Raw genomic sequence first — 19,888 nt, forward strand, 5'->3', positions numbered from 1 at the left:
TTAGGTACACATAATTCCAATGCATGTAACTAAACATCAATTAAACAAAATTGCATATATAAAACATTGAACAAAGTTTACAATTAAACACTTACACATAAAATATTTGCAACACTTTAAACATAACTTCAACCTACAAGTAAGCAACTAAAGTTTTACACATTCATAATACATATAACTGCATGCAGTGAGTATAAAACATCCATAACATTTATAAAAGAGGTTTAACAAAAACATTGATTATTTAAACAGACCATTAGTAAACAGTAGTTTTAAAAATGACTTCACCAAAATAAGTATGTAACATGCTTCAAAATCAGTCAAATAAGAGCAATTCTGCAAGATATGTTTCCATAATGCTTGCCCAAACTTTAGCTTTATTTAATACCTTTACATTCTAACTGAATTTATAATATAATGTATAAGAAAATTAATTTTTGTTTATTTATTTAGGTCTTAAAGTCCGATGCCCTGGAGTAGTATTTATCTGTAATTGGACTGTTTCATGATAATCTCTGATGGATCGAACCATCCTGACTTTTAAAAACAAAACTAATTAAGGTATGCCTTTAATTTTTTTAATAGTCACCGAGCTATAATAACATGTATTTAGTCTTGATATCAATTATTATGCATAATAATTAATATATATTATTTTTTCCTTCAAATATTTTAACCCAGGACTGTCACCAGCAGTTTATGCCTTGTTTTTATCACAAACGAGATAAAAAGAGACTTCCCTATGTAGTATTTAGAAGAAAATATGAGAGACAAAGCAATTGTTTAAATGTTTAATACAATTAGTTACCGTCTATTCACTGGGTTTGTGTAGGATATACACATTACAAAAAAATCATATTTCTGCTGAAGTGCCAATAAGTAACATTAAAAAATATGGGCACAGCATGTAAAAAAGAAACCCTTTTAGCTCTATAATATAAAAAATTAAAAAAGGCCTTTTTTACCACCCACTTTTTTAAACTTTCTAGATTATAAATACAAAAATTTGTTACAATACATCTTTAGCAAGTTCACAAGAGGTATTAAAACAAAAATGCCATCCATCAAAAACTTTATCTAAATAAAGTATGCATTTTTTTAAACACATTGTATGGATAGATTTATTTTATTTTATACCCCTCACATAATCTATTTCTATACCAATCATCATATATCTCATTAATAACAATGTGATTTTACTGTTTATATTTTGGCCAATTTTTGAATAATGAAAATATATCCATATTTAAGATAAAGCAATATTGGGCCTATTCTCAAAGCCTTTATTATCAAATAAATATTTAAAAAAATTAAAAAAACCTTATTGTATTGCAGGCTGTGTGTATTTAGGGAATCTGGGGTGAAACATTAATTTAATTGATGTAATTCTAATGATAAATTTGATTAAATTTTCAAATATGTACAGTGTACTTCCGATTTTCCTGGGTGGATGGGGAAAAAAGATCTCATATAACAGATTTTCCAGTCAATCTGAAAACATGAAAAGAATGTAAGCAAAGAGGAATTTAAAACTGCACTTATGTATACCTACTTGTTTAGTAAGACCCACGTGCTGACAATGTGACACGACTAGAGACAACTAATGTGAAAATGGATATTTTGCATTTGAAAGTGATTTTTTTAATGCATGATACCACGAAGTATTGTTTGGACTAGAGCTGGATAATATCCGATCATTTAATGTGGAGACTGACTGGAGCATTTCGTCGTAACGTAACACGTTACGATGTGAGCATTCAGACAGTCATTACACCGAGCCGAACGCTCCATCCATAGTTTTGGATGCTCGGTGATGCTCGCCGCGAGCGATGTTACGACGAAATGCTCCGGTCAGTCTCCACCATTAGAAGATCATTAGGGAATCCGTACTCTAATACCAAAACAACGGATCTTTCCACAAATTTTACCACATAATATAATATGGCGGCTAAGAAATAAAAAAAAGGTTATCAAGGTATTTTACATGAACATGACATACAAGTGAGATACTGTTATTCTGGGGACAATAAATGTTTTCAGCCCCCAACATGTGTTTCGACATTATGAGTACTATTGCGAAATATTTTTATTTTTATAAAATATTTTTTCAATGACTCATGTGTCCCGGATAATACGCTTCCCAGTTCACCCGAACCCGGAATATCAGAAGTGTACTGTAGCTTTCTAGAATGAATCAAGTTCTCTCTGTACTACGATTTATGTTAATACAACGTCACCGAACAAAAGCTACGGGTTGTGTTTCATGTATAAAGATTTTTGAATTATTAGTAAAAAAAAAAATTATAACTGTACCAAATGATAATATTCTCAAAAAAATGGGCAGTATTCAACTAACCCTACATCCAAGCAGAAGTCAATAATATTTAAGTGAACATCCTTATTATTTAAATGTAATGATGTGTGCATAGATTACATATTTGCTTGGACGGTATGAATATGATATTAAGAGTTATGTAATTAATTACAAGAGTAAATTGCTAATTAAATTCATAAAATATATCACAAAATACTCGGGACGTACTGAAATAATAAATAACTTACGTGGTAATTATGATAACTATTTTAAACCGTACTTAAAAATGTAACATTCCGTAGCTATTACAAATTATCAAGATAAAAAGAAAAACCACTTAAATAAGAATACTTTTTCAATGCTTTCATAACAAGATCGGTTTGTCTTCTTACATGATATGTAACCAATATTGTAATTTTACCTAAATGTGGTAATTTTTTATACTCGACATAATTCAACAAACATGAAATTTATTGAAAAATATTATTCATTGGAATTGGTTGAAAACTGCGTAGGAGTTACATATATGAAATATATTAATAATTAGTTCTGAAATAAGTTATTAGCATGACGATATTACACTTATACATTTACATGATTTTATTTATTTTTATTTTGTACTTTAATAAATTAAATAAAACACTGATAGAATAATTAATATACCATTAATAAAAATAGCTAATAACTTTTAGTAATAAAACATAAATATTTGATTTTTTTACTAAGCAAAATAAACTTTTCAGATAAATAAATGTAAACAATCAATAGTTTTTGGCAACGAAACAATCCTTATGCTATTGCATCCAAAAGCTAAAAAGAAAATAGGCTAAAAACATGTATCTTACGATGACTTGATTTAATTATTAAAGTAGCATGAGTTAGGTGAATGGAGAGAAGCATAAAACAGTTGTTTTTAATACTTATTTGTATTTTTATATCGGATAGAATAAGTTTGTTTATTTAACAACATGATATGATGTAATAATGAATATATAATATTTTATATCATTTCTAAGTGGCACAAAATTATATTGATTGTAATCAAAGGCAACAAGAGTTAAAACGATCCAATTAATAAGGTGTTTTATACTAGACTTTGCCTATTAAAAATTAATCAACTTCTTTAAATAATAAAAAGCAACAGACAGAAATAATATAGACTTTTCTTGAATACTTATGAAGTTACATATTTCTTGAATACTTATTCAGATTCTGCATTATTCCAGAACATAATCAAACAGAAAATAATGTTTAAATACTGAATTTAAAAAAGAAAAACTTAATATTTTATTTCTTACTATTTTTGTCATGGCTGATACAGATCATTAAAAGCAAACATATTATTTACCTAATTACATATACTAAAATATGAACAACATTTTATCACAAAAATGTTTCGATTGGACTAATAAATAAAGTTTTTTTTATTCAATACATCTTACAACCACAAAACAACACTCAACAATGAATTTTTTACCTATAGTAGAAAATTACAACTGACATAGATCTACAGATTTCGCACATTATTGAGTATATTATACATTTACACATATAATAAAATGAGCTCTTTATCTGAGATAAGATGAATTCAGTTATAGAATTCTTTACATCATATAAACTCTTTATTATCGAAGTTGCGGTTGTTTTTAAAAAAAATTTCAGATTGAACAAACACGGCTGTATTCTTAAATATTCAATTGCCTTGAGTTGGAATCAGTAAATCAATATTTACTGAGTTATGAATTTAAATATGGTTGTGGTAGAAATAATAAACAAGAGAACATTTTCAAATAAACGCTAGTTTGTGCACTGCAAGCAAATGAATTATTACCAATGTTTCCATGATTTTTTTTATCAAATGAGTTGAAATTTCTCGAAATTTCTAATTCACAACCCTAACTACTAGTACTTAGGACATTTTTGATTATTTTGCTTTCTATTAACCTACTTTTATTTTGTATACTTAAAATATCCTTTTTCAATTTGCCATTCAAAATTATTCAATCATAGTGTTTCTTAGAGTACTAACAGTAACTATTATACGTAATATGAAGTATGATCGAAAGTTACCCTTTCTTAAAGATATATATTTTATGTATTTTTTAAATTAGTATGTTATCGATATTTCTTTATCTTGAAAATATACTTAATGTTAGTTACTGTTATTTTTTAATAAAATAATATAGACTACAAGACCATGTCAATTGTGAATATTTTGTATTGCGTTTACAGTTTTTTATTGTTTATTTTATTTTATCAAATACATACACATCGATAAATATTAAAGGAATTTACTCAATTCTAACGACTTCAATAAACTCTTAATTATTTAGTTATGATATATTTACATTTCTACAGTCAATGTAGGTAGGTTGGTGTAATGGGTGTGCGATAAAAATGAGTACACAAAACATTTATTTATTTTAGTCGTTGCGTTACATTTGCGAGTGCAACTGCAAATGCCTGCAGAGCGGAAAATGGATACTGAAAATCCAGAGTGTAAGCGTTTCCGTCAATTCGCCCAAACTGCATTACCTGAAAAATAAAATCAAATGTTTACTGGATTATTTAAACATCTGAAAAATACAAAGGAGATAAAGAAAGAAGAGTGAATGGTGCCCTTAAATCAGTTATAGCAAATAAATGCCCATCAGCGAAAGCTAAACTGGCAGTACTTTGGCTGTTTTCCAATATGTATGATCAAAAATCGGTAGAATGGTGAACGTTGCACAAGTGTATAAAGTGCTTGAGCCAACCAAATGCCAGGTCGCAAGCCCTGGGGTGCTTAGACTTCCATCTTCTTTCATACAAAGAAGAGTGATAGGTTTTTTCATATCAAGTTGAGACACCTATAGCATTTTATCTCATGATCTGATTTATGCAACTGTACATACCTGTTTTCCTCTGAACTCAATTTGGAAATTCTTCGCTGATTCTTGTGTTACTCTGCCACCAAAGTCCAATTGGTACACTTGACTGCTCTCATTCCACATGGGTGCCTTATTATGCATCACAAATTCCCTTCTTACCGGAGTAGCTGGTTGAGATGCGCATACTCCTCCACTGCCTATTGGCTCAATTTTTCCCCGTTTTAACTAAAAACAACAATCATTGTAAAAAGGTTATAATTATATATTAACCCTTAGCACTTGAGTGCCACCATAGAGGCAGCATGTGTGCTTTACTGTATTACTCGAGTGCCGCCGTATTACTACTGTATTAATAATAAAACCCTTATCCGCACCCCAATGGTGCATAGGGCACTGCATAATACAAACGCAGTGTAATCTTGATCGTTTACACATGAAGGAAAGGTGATCAGCCCTACTACTGTATTACTGCATGAAAAAAAAAAATCTAATAACTTTATATTTTTCATTTATTTTATATCTTCATTATATACTCATCTTTGAAGTATTAAATTTCTAATTTGCTTAATTTTTATTGAAAAAGGCCAACATTGAAGGTTTCATGGTTGTAATATAATTACTATGAAAATAAAACATTCTTTTTTGTGTTATTTTCTTTGAATTTGAATCAGTTTGTTTACCTTTTGTCTTAACTGCGCTTTCTGGAATGTTTCAAGATCCCTGTAATTTTTCCCATTCACTATATCATCTCCCGAGAATGTTCCCAGTTCATCATCCGAACTCTCCTGGTTTTTACTTTTATTTCTTCTTCTGTTCAACAAAGGCGAGTTCAATAAATGTTTCCTGAAAGAGTAGTGAATATTGAATATATATAGGTTCCGAATAAATGTTCAAAATATGGAAGGAATGGAGAAGATTTTATTCTTTTATTTTTTTCAAAAGAGAAATATTTGTGTTTTTATTATTTATAAAAATACTTCAATTTCAAACTATTTCTGTGAGCCTAAGCGGCTCATTATTAGAAAAAAGTATCAAGAGTGGATTCGAACCGAGAAATTCAGACTCAAGAGTCCGCGACACTAACCACGGGACCACTGCCCGATACGTTATATATTAATGTAAATTTATTATTTAAGCCACCTGATGATGAGTCTAAGCCCTCCTTAGAAATTGCTTCATCTCTGTAAAACTACTGAGTACAAGATGCATTTCCTTTAAAAAGTTGCCTCGAAAGGAAGGTGCGTCTTATACTCAAAATTAATATTAAATATCCTGTGTTTGTTTTAAAATACCAGCCAGTCTTAAAAATGGCTGTATATTAGATGCCGAGGGAAACATATCTCTATCTGGCAACATTATAGTGATAGAAATTTTACAATCATTTCCACTCATGAATTTGTAGTACACAAAAACACACTACAATTGTGAAATGTGATGTTTTTAGAAGCGAACACCCCCCCCCCCACTCTTCTTTGAGAGCCCAAAAATGATATTTTTAGTCTTGCTTTGAAATCTAATAATAAATGTGTTGTTTAAAAAAAATTACGGTACATTTTATAGTCCGTAGTGTCTTAAGGTGGAGACTGACCGGAGCATTTCGTCATAACGTAACACGTTACGATGCGAGCATTCAGGCAGTCAGTTCACTGAATCGAGCGCTCCATCCATAGTTTCGGATGCTTGCTACGAGCGATGTTATGACGTTATGTTACGACGAAATGCTCCAGTCAGTCTCCACCTTTATTGTCCATAAAAACGGTAATACATCTCTACATACTAATGTATATTATTTGGTAAAACAGTGCTTAATTATAGACTTGGGCTAATGTATCATCGTTAATTTTCTCCAACTAGATTACCTGATAGGAGAAGCGGATGCTGTTCGTTTGTTCTTCTTGGAAGGGGCGGGGCTGGCGGGAGAAGAGCGCGGCAGTCGTGGCTTAGTGGCAGGGGAGGGGGGAGGGGTTCCCCCCACCAGTCCCCCGACACCAGTGCTGCTTTCTCTACCCCCTCCCCTCTCCCTCATCCTGTACAGGAGCTGCTCTAGTGTTGCGAGGGCTGCTCCCGATAGAGAGCTCCCTCCACGCTGCTCTACAGGACTTGGTGTTGTAGCGCGCTCTGAATTATTCATTTAAAAAATAATTATTAGATATATGTAACTACATAACCACATATTGAAAAACCTTTAAAAATTGTAAAATATATATTTTGTATATTAACACACAACGGACTAAGGTATTTGTACCCGTTCGGTCGATTGATGCTTAAGGACGGGAAGGTATTTTTACCTTCTGGGTTGGCCTCATTTCAAAGTCAGAAAAGAAGAAATTACATATTTAATGTTTTTATATGAATATTTCTCTTTGTTAAGGTCTTAACTATATGTACATAATTATAAAATACCGTTGCCAGCGGTCCGTAGCTGTATGTGTTAAAAGCATTGTTAAAAAATGTTTTAAAAGCATTGTTAACTTTGTGGTATGGTAATATAACACTCTCCTTATGATTCATCATTTACTTTGTGTAATACCACTTAAAAACACTACTTCATGATTACCGATTTCGGAATAATCATTCCATTATCAGGTCAAATGTAGACTACAAGTTAAAAGGGGCTTGTTGATTTAGGACACGAGACTTGTTTAATGTTAGTCACGCCACCAAAATAAAGACAGTCAAAAGATTATTGTTACGATGTTCGTTTTGTTGATATAATTATGTAAATTCTCGCTGTGCTTATTCTTGTAGTTCATATTGTTTATACATACTACTTTATTTTATGTTATATTATTTGTGACTCCTAGATATATATTTTCTATTGTATAATGTAAATGGGTTGTCATGGGTTCTGCTTGGTGAGGTAAAATAAAAAAGTATTGGTACATAATATGTTTTTAAAAGTATTATATTTACCAATCTCTATTTCACTGTTGGTACCCCCGTCAGTAGTCAATCTAGGACTGGAACTTCTACTTTTGTCAGACCCCGGTGAATGCCGGTCTCTGAACAACCCTTTGGATTTCTTAGTGGGAGTATTGCAAGCGCTGGACATTGAACAGGCACCACATATATAGGATTCTCCATTAGCTGTCTCATTTCCTGTAGAATTCGCATGAGTAGACGGAGTAACACATTTACACGATTCGCAAATGGGTAAGTCTCTTCTCTTTTTCCTATTCATTAATGGGGTTTTGCAACTTGTAAAAAAGCTTAATTTAGTACACTCTTTAGAGTTTTTAGGAATATTTACAATATTTTCCGTTTGTTCGTTGGATATATTTATCGACTTGACGCACTCTATCGTTTCATACTCGTTTTCCGGGATGGGAGATTTTGTCGGTTCCTCTACACTAGCCGGGAGAGTGGTCAAGTCGTTTAACCCGTTAGTCATCAAGAACATCTCGCTAGAGTCGAGGCTTTTCGATTTACCACAGCTCTTGAGATGGGGGGTTTTTAAACAGCCATTGTTTATTGTCTTCGAATCTAACTTTAAGTTTAAATGGGGGTTCGTATTATTTGTTCTCCTAAAATTACGTTTGTTAATGTTATTTTTATTTTTCTTATTGACTAAGACCAAACGCTTCGGGGCATCTTTTCGAAGCATCGCTAAAGTTACTTCGCAGGGAACTAACTGCGAATTAACTATGTCTAAATATCCCACGCTACAACTCCTAATCATATTGTCGGATATAGGAGCCCTCGCAATAGGAACACCCACGGGAGTTATGGGAACTGTGCTAACTCTGCTGTTAGAACTATTTTCCGGCAACATTTCAGAGCACAAGTTTCCATTCGCTTCTTCATCAATGTATTTTAAATCGTCTTTTTTGCTTTCACAGTTTGGTGAGGACAATTTTTCTTTTCTCGTGCAGTATTTGAACATAGAAGAATGTGATTCATTGGGAACATTATGCATCAAGTTTGAATTTCTTTGTGTGTGTACACTAGCTTGAGTTAGCAATGTTTCGGCTCTATTCCCATTCAGCAATCTGTTTGTGACCACTTCCATATGAGAATCCATCTTCTTAATAAGAACCTGAAAAAAAAGTACTTCACTTATGTGCTATCTAAAAATTATAAATCGCACAGGCGCAGGAATTGTTTGGGAAGGAATGTGTGAGGACATTGTCAGACCTCATAACTGTTACCTTTTTGTACACTTTTATAACTTTCACCGTTCTGCCCATGTTTTTTGAACATCCATAGTGCTTAATTTTTTTGAAAATTTATCAAGCTAGATTCTTGTGAAGTAAATAAAAATCCCTCAAAGTTAATAAATCTAGAAATCTTATATTTACAAAGAATTGAATGAGAATAAATGTTTAGTAATTTACCTGTCTACTGTGATCCAAGTTTAAATGGAAATTGGATTGATGATTGTGAGAGTCCACCGCAGATATGTTAGATTTGACTTGTTGCACATTTTGAGAAAAGTCCGCCCCAGAGCTATGATAGGACATCATGGTTTGAGCGGGCGGTCGATCAAAGATAATATCACTCGGAGCGACAGCGTTCTTAGGAGACTGGAGGGTTGGTACCGAACCTTCGCAGCACAAGGGAGAAATGGCGTGCCGACCCGGGCAGTGTGAAGAACTGTTCCTTTGCGACCCGGACGATCCGCTTCTTCCGAGTCCACTACCGGAACTGTAACTACTGCCGCTTATTGGATTCGAGTGATTCCTTATTGCGTTGTTAGGATATTGTTGGGAAGAAACCGACGGAGATGAATCACCATTTTCTCTCGTTTGATTCCTGTTGTACCCGCTTTGCGCCAAATTTATTTGGTCTCTGCTTTGATTTCTGTTGGATGTGCTGGTGTTCCCATTATTGGTTCGTAAAGATTCGCAGAAATTTACCATTTCTGACAAATCTATGTAGGGAAATTCGTCTTCATATGATTCGGCTCTAGCAAGAGCTGGTAAACCGTTATTATTATTATTATTATTATTATTTACATTACTGCTACTTGTTTCATTTTGCGTAGAATTATTATGATTTACCAATGATGATTTTGCTCTTCCTAAAAGATTTCCTCTAGGTGACATCGGAGCAATTATGGAAGCGACATCGTTGTTAGAATGTATAACCTTATGAATGGGAGATGTCGGTTCTTCGCCGGAGTAAAACACTTCCTCTTCATCTTCTGAAAATATGTTCGGGTTGAAATTGGGATCAGGTCCAATGGGAAGGTTTTCCCTCAGTTCGGTCATTACTAAAGTCATCTGTCTGGGCTGCAAGTGAAGCAAGGATGTCTTGTAGGTGACTTGTCCCAAATTGGCTGGTATATTTTTTGCCAGACCGTGGATTTTGAATTTTGTACCCCAAATGTTTGAAGTCACTTCAACCAGTGGCACTCCCTGAAATCAAATTTTAACGTACAATGTATTATGAAATGTATATTATTTTTTGACATCTCATCAAAGATGAAGAAGAATATGGAAGTCTGGGCATTTACGGGGCTAACGACCGTCATAGGCTGGTTTAAGTGATCACGTTACACACGTGTAACATTCACCAATTCTACCCATTATTGACAACCACACTACTCAAATTTTTGGAAGTCCTATAAATATGAACCAATTTTGAAACATTATTCTTGAATCGCTAGAACTTCACTACAGACATCTATTGGTAAGATGAAAAGAAGCTTTTTATTTAGCAGAAACTCTTTTATTAGTATGTGAGGTCTGAATTCTGGATTATAATCACACACATGAGAAACGCCAGAAAATATCATTTTCATTTGTATTATTTTAAGCTTATAATTTGACCAGATAATTTATTTACAATATTTTGAGTGTGTCCAAATACTTGTTCACAAAATATATTCTTCTTCATCTTTGATTAGATGTCAAAAATAATATGAAAATAACTCCTGTAATTGTAGATAATCCAGATTTTGTGAACAAGTATTTGGACACACTCAAAATATTATGAAATGTCTTAGAAAAACTTGTGATCCGAAATCTTTTTTGATTAGTTTGAATATCAAATCACCTCCGGTAAAGAGTCAGCGTATCCTAGTTCTTCCGGTGTTTCCTGCACTTCCTTCTCTACTGTGGTTTGACTCCGCGTACTTCGATGACGACCTTTCTTTTTTCGCTGAAGCCTCGGTGATCCACTGCAGCCTAAAAATAATGTATGTGAATTCAATTAAATCCTGGAAATCAAATAGTACACAGATAATTAAATTATTATAATTGTAAACTTTAAAATAATTCATAATTTTTTTGCTATAAAATATATACCATACTGTTATTCTTCTTCCAACCCTTATTCGCACCCCAATGGTGCATAGGGCACTGCATCATATAAACGCAGTGTCATCTTGATCGTTAACACATGAAGGAAAGGTGATCAGCCCTCTACCTCAGGTACCAGTCCAGGGTAACATTGAATAAATATAACTGGGAATCGAACCCGGGACCTCCAGAACGGTAGCCCAGCGTACTGACCATTACACTACGGAGGCGGACTGTTATTCTACTTATACTTAAAAATAATACTAGTTTGTTTTGTGCGAAATTTTATCTCTTGAAAATCTTGTAGCGGCAGACTTTTTACTTTTTTAGTACTTTTTACTTACGAGATTCAATCTTTATGATGAATTTTACAGTTTAAACGGTGCTATTCAGTAACAATGAATAAACTATTGTAGAAATGTGACTAATGAGTAACTGTTATTTTAGTTAGATGAAAATTTTGGTACCAAATTGTCTATATAAAATATATTAGGACCTAGAAATACAAAAAATCAATTTAGTGAATCCATAAACCGAATCAAGTTATAAAAAAAATATTTTAAAGAAGTCATTATTTAATTTGGTTTTTCAATTTGATTGCCTGCGTCTACAGGTTATATTGGATGTAATATACTACGCCTCCGCATCCGTAGTGTAATGGTCAACACCCTCGGCGGTAGTACGGTAGTACTAGAGGTCCCGGGTTTGATTCACAAGGGCGGTTAAATAAATATAAGTGATTTTTTCACTTTAATATTTATTAAATATTACCCTGGACTGGTACCTGAAGCGGAGAGCTGATCACCTTTCCTTCATGTGTTAACAATCAAGATAACACAGCGTTTATATGATGCAGTGCCCTATGCACCATTGGTTGCGGATGAGGGTATGAAGAAGAAGAATATACTACGACCCCAAATATAATATATAACAATAATTTAAATATTTGGACATTAACAGTTTATTTTCAATCTTCAGTAAAAATATGTTCTTGTTTTGTGTACACATACTTCTAACATCCGGAATATTTTTGCTCACATTTACACATATATCTCTCCTGTCTACCTGCGCTAGTTATTGGTGTACTTCAGTAATGATCTGTTCTTATTTTGGTTGTGTAAAAGCTCCTTACATACCTTCATCCTTGTCTGTATCCGAAGTATCGGACATGACATAGGGTTGGTGATGAGAAGAAGAACTGGACTGACTGTGGGCGGAGCAGTGCCCACTGCTGCTGGAACTGCTCACTACGTCTCCGGAAGACTTTACGCGGAACCAGTGGATGTCATCGGAATCGGCACCTGCTGAAATATTGCAATATCATTTAACACTATCCTATTTCACCATACAATAGACTCTCTATTTACTAGATAAACCTTAAAAAAAACAAATGAATAGATCTCCTTGATATTTCAAACTTGTTTATATTTCATATTACTTTTTGACATCTCATCAAAGATGAAGAAGAATCGGCTAGTTTAAGTGATCACCCATTATTAACAACCACACTACTCAAGTTCTATATATATGAACCAATTTCGAAACATTGTTCTCGAATCACTAGAACTTCACTAGAGACATCTATTGGTGAGATCAAATTATTTATGTTTAGAAAAAAAAGATTATTAACATAATGTTTTATGTTTTAATTATAGTAACATGTTATACATATACACATATGCTCTATATTCAGCATTAAATTTCATTCCAATTCTGTGTTGACTATGTGAAATTACGTGACATTAGGGCCATAATTTGATCCAAATAATTCATTGTTGCTGTTTTCTACTACATACATAATACTGACTTATACCACCGCATGAAATCAATCCTTTTTTGTTAGCAAGTTTGTTACATGGTGTCAATTCTCTCTAATGCTAGATTTTCATCGATTTCTTGGATCTAGTAAAGATCTAATAAGTGGATAAAGCATCTAATCAGACATCTGAAGACCTGAGCACAGAACAGTTACTTCTTCTGTGATATTATGAATTCTATCTGTTGTTGTGACTTTTCTATCTTTGCTTGTTAAATATATTCATACTAATTTGGGAAGAATTATTATCTTGATAAAGAAGCGGTTAGCTTCGAAACCAGTAGACATTATAAGTAAGTTATAATAAAATATTTTTAGTGGTTTTAAAACAAAGTTACATTTTAATTATAGAATTTTATCATTAACCATTTGATGGAATTATAAATAAAACACTTGTTTTTTACCACTTGAGTATTATATTGTTATGACTAGTTTCGGAAACTACATATGCTTCCATCTACGGGTTTGAATATAAACTGTAATGTCTTACCACAAAGTGAATGCCGAAACGATAAATAACACAACCATTTGATTTTAAAAAAAAAAACTTGATTAATAATTATTTTCTCAAAACTTCTCTATACATACATATATACATTTTTAAAAATTACAACACGGGATAGTAACCTTCCGACTGCGGGTCGAAGATGACAAATTCCGGCCTGATCTTGCTGATGCGCCTGCCCTTGAGCAGCGGCACGAGCCCGCCGAGGTGCTCCAGGTAGAGTGTGTAGCTGACGGCGCCCCCCGCAGCCGCGCCGGCGCCCGCCGCGCCCTCGCCGCGCCGCAGCATGGTGCAGTGCAGGCGCCCCGTGCGCGCCGCGCGACTCACGAACTCGCGCACGGCCACCGCCTCCGGCACGCAGCACTTGACATACGGAAACTGTTTCAGATCAATAGGAAGTGTGGCAAAGTGTCCGCTCGCATCGACACGCAATCGCCACGCTTACTTCTTAGAAGCAATTATAATATAGTCTCCATTCATGCAAATGTCATTTGCAACTTACATAACTTGTTACACCCCTGAATTATTGTCCTTTTTTTAAAATTAGTTATTTGGCAGTCACCCAGTGAAAGGAAAGTTTCTGTCAGTGTAAAGTATTAATTTTATTTAATAATAATAATAATAAAACCCTCTCCGCACCCCAATGGTGTATAGGGCACTGCGTCATATAAACGCAGTGTCATCTTGATGGTTTACACATGAAGGAAAGGTGATGAGCCCTCCGCTTCAGGTACCAGTCCAGGGTAATATTGAATAAATATGACAGTGAAAAAATCACTTATATTTATTTTACCCCCCTTGGGAATCGAACCCGGGACCTCCAGAACGGTAGCCGAGCGTGCTGACCATTACACTACGGAGGCGGACATTTACAAACATAAAATAATAGAAAATAATAATAACAATCCATACAAAAATTCATAGTTTAAATGCATTCAGCTTTATCATTTTAGAAATTATGCCTGCAATTCTAGAATTAGCACAAGTTTTACTGAAGAGTGTTTTTTCATTGATGTTAATTTCATCTGAAATGTAAACTGTAATATCCGGTATCCAACTATACATAATGCCAACTATACCGTGTAACTAACAAGGTGATCAATTTTCAAATTTGTTTCTTAACACACTAAGGACGAGAAAGGTATTTCTACCCGTTCGGTCGATAGATGCTTAAAGGCGGGAAGGGTATTTTTATCTTCTGCACCGGCCTCATTTCAAAGTCAGAAAAGAAGGAATTGCTTAATATTTTGAAATGAATATTATGTATTAATCTCATTATTAAGGTCTTAACTATTTGTGCATAATTATGAAACCCCGTCACCAGCGGTCCACAGGCGTAAAAAATACCCGTAATATATTAAGTATTATTTTATTTTTAATAATATTAAAAGCATTGTAATAAAAATAATATGGTAATAATAATAATAATAATAATAAATCTTTATTCCAGCTTGACTAAGTGGTGGGTGCAATACTTAGTCAGCCATATATGTTTTACAACATTTTTTTTTTATAAAATGAAATTAAAAATAATAAACAAATAAAAATAATGAAAAGAAAAGGCAAAAGAAAATTTGGAGAGATGTAGCTGAAGATTAGCTCGCTGGCAAACGCAGCACTGTGTAATATAACACTCTCCTTATCGTTCATCGTTCACTGTGTAAAACACTACTTCATGACTGCTGGTTTTGGAATAATCATTCCATTGTCAAACGTAATAATGTAAGGTCAAATGTAGACTTTTAAGTTGTGTAGTTATTTATCATGCATGCCCTTTTATTTGGCATCGCATCAATGGTGTTAATCATCTCCTCAGGAGAAGCCGGACTGTCGAATGTTGTCAACGGGCTATCCGTTCCACTAGAAGAGAGTTCGGTATTTTGTGTCCTAGCTTGATTTGTGGTACCGATGTCCTTCACTATTTTTATCAGACAGTCGGATGGGATTATGTATTTTAACACAGTTCAGACAGGAAATATATTTTTACCCATCCGCTTGATTGATGTTTAAGGACGGGAAAGGTATTTTTACCTTCTGCGCTGGCCTCATTTCAAATTCAGAAAAGGAATTATGAAACGTTTTTATATGAATATTATGCACCAATCTCTTTGTTTAAGCCTAGTATTTATTAAAAAGCAACTTTATTTTTTTAAAACCCAGGTAACTTTTTTTGTATTATATTTTTAAAACACCGTTTTTGCATTGAAAAAATACGTTTTTCTTTTGAATAAATATGTGGTTTTGAAAAGAAAAGACTTATTGAATGGTAAGAATATTCAAATATTTTTCAGTACACATTTTTAATAACAAAAATAAAAAATTCAAAATGTATTATGAAAAAAAATTGGGCTTAACCTGACATCCGGCTCTATGCATTGCCGGAAGCTAATTAAATTTTATTATTGCGAGGATGGCTTTAAGGTCTTGAAGTATATCGAAGTCGTACAGGAGAAAGTGACCAACTACTAAAACGTAAAATGTTCAGGAGGGCCATTTAAGTCACTTTTGCTTGGCAAGAAAATAAACATCAATGCAGTTAGTCATTTTAACCAAGTCAATATATTATACTTCCAAGTTTAAAATCCTTTGGGATTTTTTCAGGGCAATATTAAGCTAGTAAGATATCAAATAGTCAATGATCACATTTTTGTAAAACAATGCACTCGGTCACTTTCTCCTGTATGACTACGATATGTACAAAATTATTATTTTAAAAACTTCTCTCAATTGCGCAATATTCTTAATTATTTTTAATTACAGTGAAACCTCTATCTATCGTTTTTCAAGGGACCTATCGAAATAAACTATGAATGCGGGAAAACAATTTGTATGACATACCAGTAACTCGAGTGAACTTTTTTGCAAATTTGCACAAAAATAGTTGATTTTACAAAAAAAAATACAGAAAACAACGGAAATGGGTATCATGCAAAGTGACAATAAAGCCAAATGATAAGTATTCAAAATGGTCTATTTAAGAAAATAAAAGACAATTGATTATTATTTTTAATTTCTGTAGTCAAAACTATCAAATTTGGAGCGTAATTCAAACGATGAATGCGATAAAATGATGATAGAGAAACGATCGATGCGGTTTAGTTTAGCATGAAATTAAGTCGGGATAGAAGAAATAAACGACACATCCGGGAAAACGATTATTCGAGGGACGATAGATAGAGGTTTCACTGTGTATGCACTCACGGATATAGTGTACGTGAAGAGGCTTGCCACGAGCCCCGCCAGGCGGGGGGGCAGGCGCAAGTGGGCGAGCTGGCTCGGGCGGCGCAGGGCGGAGCGCACGCGCAGGCGAGCCAGGAGCTGCAGGGACCCCACGCGGCGCCACGCGCGGGCCACCTGGACCCCGGACCCCGTCGCCACAAACACGCGACGGTCGTTATGGCCCCAGGTCATGGCGGATACTGGCATCTAATAAATAACAACAAAAAAACCTTATTACTTTTTCTAACTTCTTCTTCTTCTAACCCTTATCTGCATCCAACGATGTATAGGGCACTGTATAGTATTGACGCTGTGTTATCTTGATGTTACTTACACGAAAGCAAGGCAACTTTAGCACTTCAGGGATCGGGGTTATGCACTGCATCGTATTGACACTGTGTTATTTTAATCATTACTTACATGACAGCAAGGTGATCACCCATGCGCATCAGGGACCAGTCCAGTGTAATATTAAATAAATATTACAGTGAAAAATCTCTAATGTTTATGTATTTACTTTTACTACTCAATTACTGTTTTTTTTATACAAATGTTTCAAGTTTTATTAGGCGCATTGAATACTGAGCCTTGATATACCCCCACCTTTATAGGAAATTCTGGTAATGTTCCCAATGTGCATCTAACTAGAAACTGCTGGAATGCAATGCTTAGAGATGGTCAGCTGGAGTGCCCCTTAGAGACAAAATAAAGAGTTCATTCATTCATGGAAGCCTGGGTGTAACAGACATCAATAGTAAAGTAGAGGAAAAGTAATTGAGATGGTATGGGTACATACGGCGTAGAGAACCTACATACGGAAGACCAAAAAGTTCATAGATGCTACAGAAAGATATCATGATTCAATGGCATGGCCTAGGTGACATTGTCCATTATAGAAGTACCTACAACTTGAGGACGAGGAGAGCCGACCCCAACAGTCTACAAGACGATGAGTTAGAGCCAGGAAAAGAGAGGATAGGATACTAATATAATTATCTTAAAGTGAAGTTTAAATAATTAAAATGTAACTTTGTTTTAAAATCACCATAAATATTTTATTAAAACTCAATTATAATGTCTACTGGTTTTGAAGCCAACCGGTAGACATTATAATTAAGTTATAACAAAATATTTACAGTTATTTTAAAACAAATTTCATTTTAATTATCAAATGGAAAATCACAAAGTTAGTGCTTAAAATATAAACTATATGAAATTTCAAAATAGATTAAGTTTAAATATTCAAGTCTTTCATACCTGAGAGCTAGGTATTGGGGTAGCATAGAGAGGAATGCCAGTGTCAGAGTAAAACTTCACAACATTATTGTACGTTGGTGGCTCCTGCGCCTTATCAGCAGGTTCTAATAGTGATCCCGCTACAGCCAAAAGCTCTCTAGAATTTGACCATTCCATCGCCATGTGGCGGCCATCAAATCCTGTGTGCACAGTCACAGGAGATACGTCGTCGAAGTTCTTCAGCAGGTAGATCTGGCCGTTTTGAAAACTGACAGCTAGAACAAATGAGCGCTCTCCGGCATTCGTTACGCCGGGTTCTGTGTCTTCGCCCTCCTCCATTTTGAATTTTTCACAACTCCAAGCCATGTTGGTTATTCCTACTTCTGCATGGAGTTGGACCTGAGAGAAAATAAAGATGATTTTATTTAAATTATATTATATTTATTGATTGGATTGATTATATGGATTTACATCATTTGCCATCATTTGCCATCATTACAAATGATTTACAACATTTTGAGTGTGTCTAAATACTTGTTCACAAAATCTGGATTATCTCCAATTACAGGAGTTATTTTCATATTATTTTTGACATCTCATCAAAGATGAAGAAGAATATGGAAGTCTGGGCATTTACGGGGCTGACGACCGTCATAGGCTGGTTTAAGTGATCACTTTACACACGTGTAACATTCACCAATTCTACCCATTATTGACAACCACACTACTCAAATTCTTGGAAGTTCTGTATACATGAACCAATTTAGAAACCTTGTTCTTGAATCAATAGAACTTCACTAGAGACATCTATTGGTGAGATGTAAAGAAGCTATCCATATTCTTCTTCATCTTTGATGAGATGTCAAAAATAATATTACAAATGATAGTTTGATGATTCTATTAATTAATTTCATAAGATGTTGAATGGTCAATTCACATTAACTTTTTTGTAGATTACTAGATTATTGTAGGTATGTAGTTATATTTTTAATTTAAGTTTTACTTAGTAAATACCAGTACTAAATCGTGATATTTAATAAGTGAAAATTAAATTAAAAATGGATAAATTTTACCACTAAGTGACTGCTGAATCAATTAATGAAAAAATATGTTTGACTGTGCTATCCTTAGCATAAATCCTTTTATGTTGCATACTTCGAATGCTGTGAATAAATTTATAAATGTAAGTATAATATAATTTCATTTATGGTACTGCCAAATTATTTTTTAATTTATACATATGGCCACAAATGAACCATCTCCAACTACATATTGTTTGTGATTAGTCCCAGATATGTTCTGAATCTAAATGCTAAGGTTAATCTATCTGGGAGAGTGGCTATACATGGTCCTCCAAACAAAACTTTCCTCAAAGGAGTATGAGCGTACATAAATGGCCGCACTTATAACTAAAGCCCGGTGACATTTATTTATAAAATGGCACTTGTGCTATCATCCGTGATTGTATTTAAATACTTAAACCATACTTTAGATTATTTTTCTGTTTTAACAACATTTTTCTTAAAATAATGATTGTGACATCACCTTAATGACGTTGTTAAAGAAACCCATGAAATAAAATATTGATGTATTTCATTCACTCAAACCCTTATCCGCACCCCAATGGTGCATAGGGCACTGCATCATATAAACGCAGTGTTATCTTGATCGTTAACATGAAGGAAA

General features: G+C 33.8%; 1 protein-coding gene across 3 annotated transcripts in view; it reads right to left on the bottom strand.

Moving 5' to 3' along the window:
* Window positions 1–4,078: 4,078 nt before the first annotated feature.
* Tusp (WD40 superfamily protein Tusp) overlaps window positions 4,079–19,888 on the bottom strand; it is a 59,290-nt gene continuing 43,480 nt past the window's right edge. The window contains exons 5-15 of one of the 3 annotated variants that reach the window (XM_088268358.1): window positions 18,224–18,601; window positions 16,949–17,173; window positions 13,870–14,110; window positions 12,563–12,727; window positions 11,182–11,312; window positions 9,519–10,541; window positions 8,098–9,220; window positions 7,044–7,302; window positions 5,865–6,027; window positions 5,209–5,409; window positions 4,079–4,849 (exon numbers count right to left, since the gene is read on the bottom strand). In XM_088268358.1, the coding sequence (XP_088124484.1) occupies window positions 4,733–4,849; window positions 5,209–5,409; window positions 5,865–6,027; window positions 7,044–7,302; window positions 8,098–9,220; window positions 9,519–10,541; window positions 11,182–11,312; window positions 12,563–12,727; window positions 13,870–14,110; window positions 16,949–17,173; window positions 18,224–18,601 (4,026 nt within the window). In that variant the 3' untranslated portion in view covers window positions 4,079–4,732. Of the gene's footprint in view, window positions 4,850–5,208; window positions 5,410–5,864; window positions 6,028–7,043; window positions 7,303–8,097; window positions 9,221–9,518; window positions 10,542–11,181; window positions 11,313–12,562; window positions 12,731–13,869; window positions 14,126–16,948; window positions 17,174–18,223; window positions 18,602–19,888 lie in introns of all 3 variants that reach the window. The other 2 variants (XM_088268356.1, XM_088268357.1) reach the window with 2 other exon arrangements.

The sequence above is a fragment of the Brachycentrus maculatus genome, unplaced genomic scaffold (assembly GCF_059751285.1).
Source record: "Brachycentrus maculatus isolate JH-2025_06_01 unplaced genomic scaffold, ASM5975128v1 h1tg000322l, whole genome shotgun sequence".
NCBI lineage: Eukaryota > Metazoa > Arthropoda > Insecta > Trichoptera > Brachycentridae > Brachycentrus > Brachycentrus maculatus.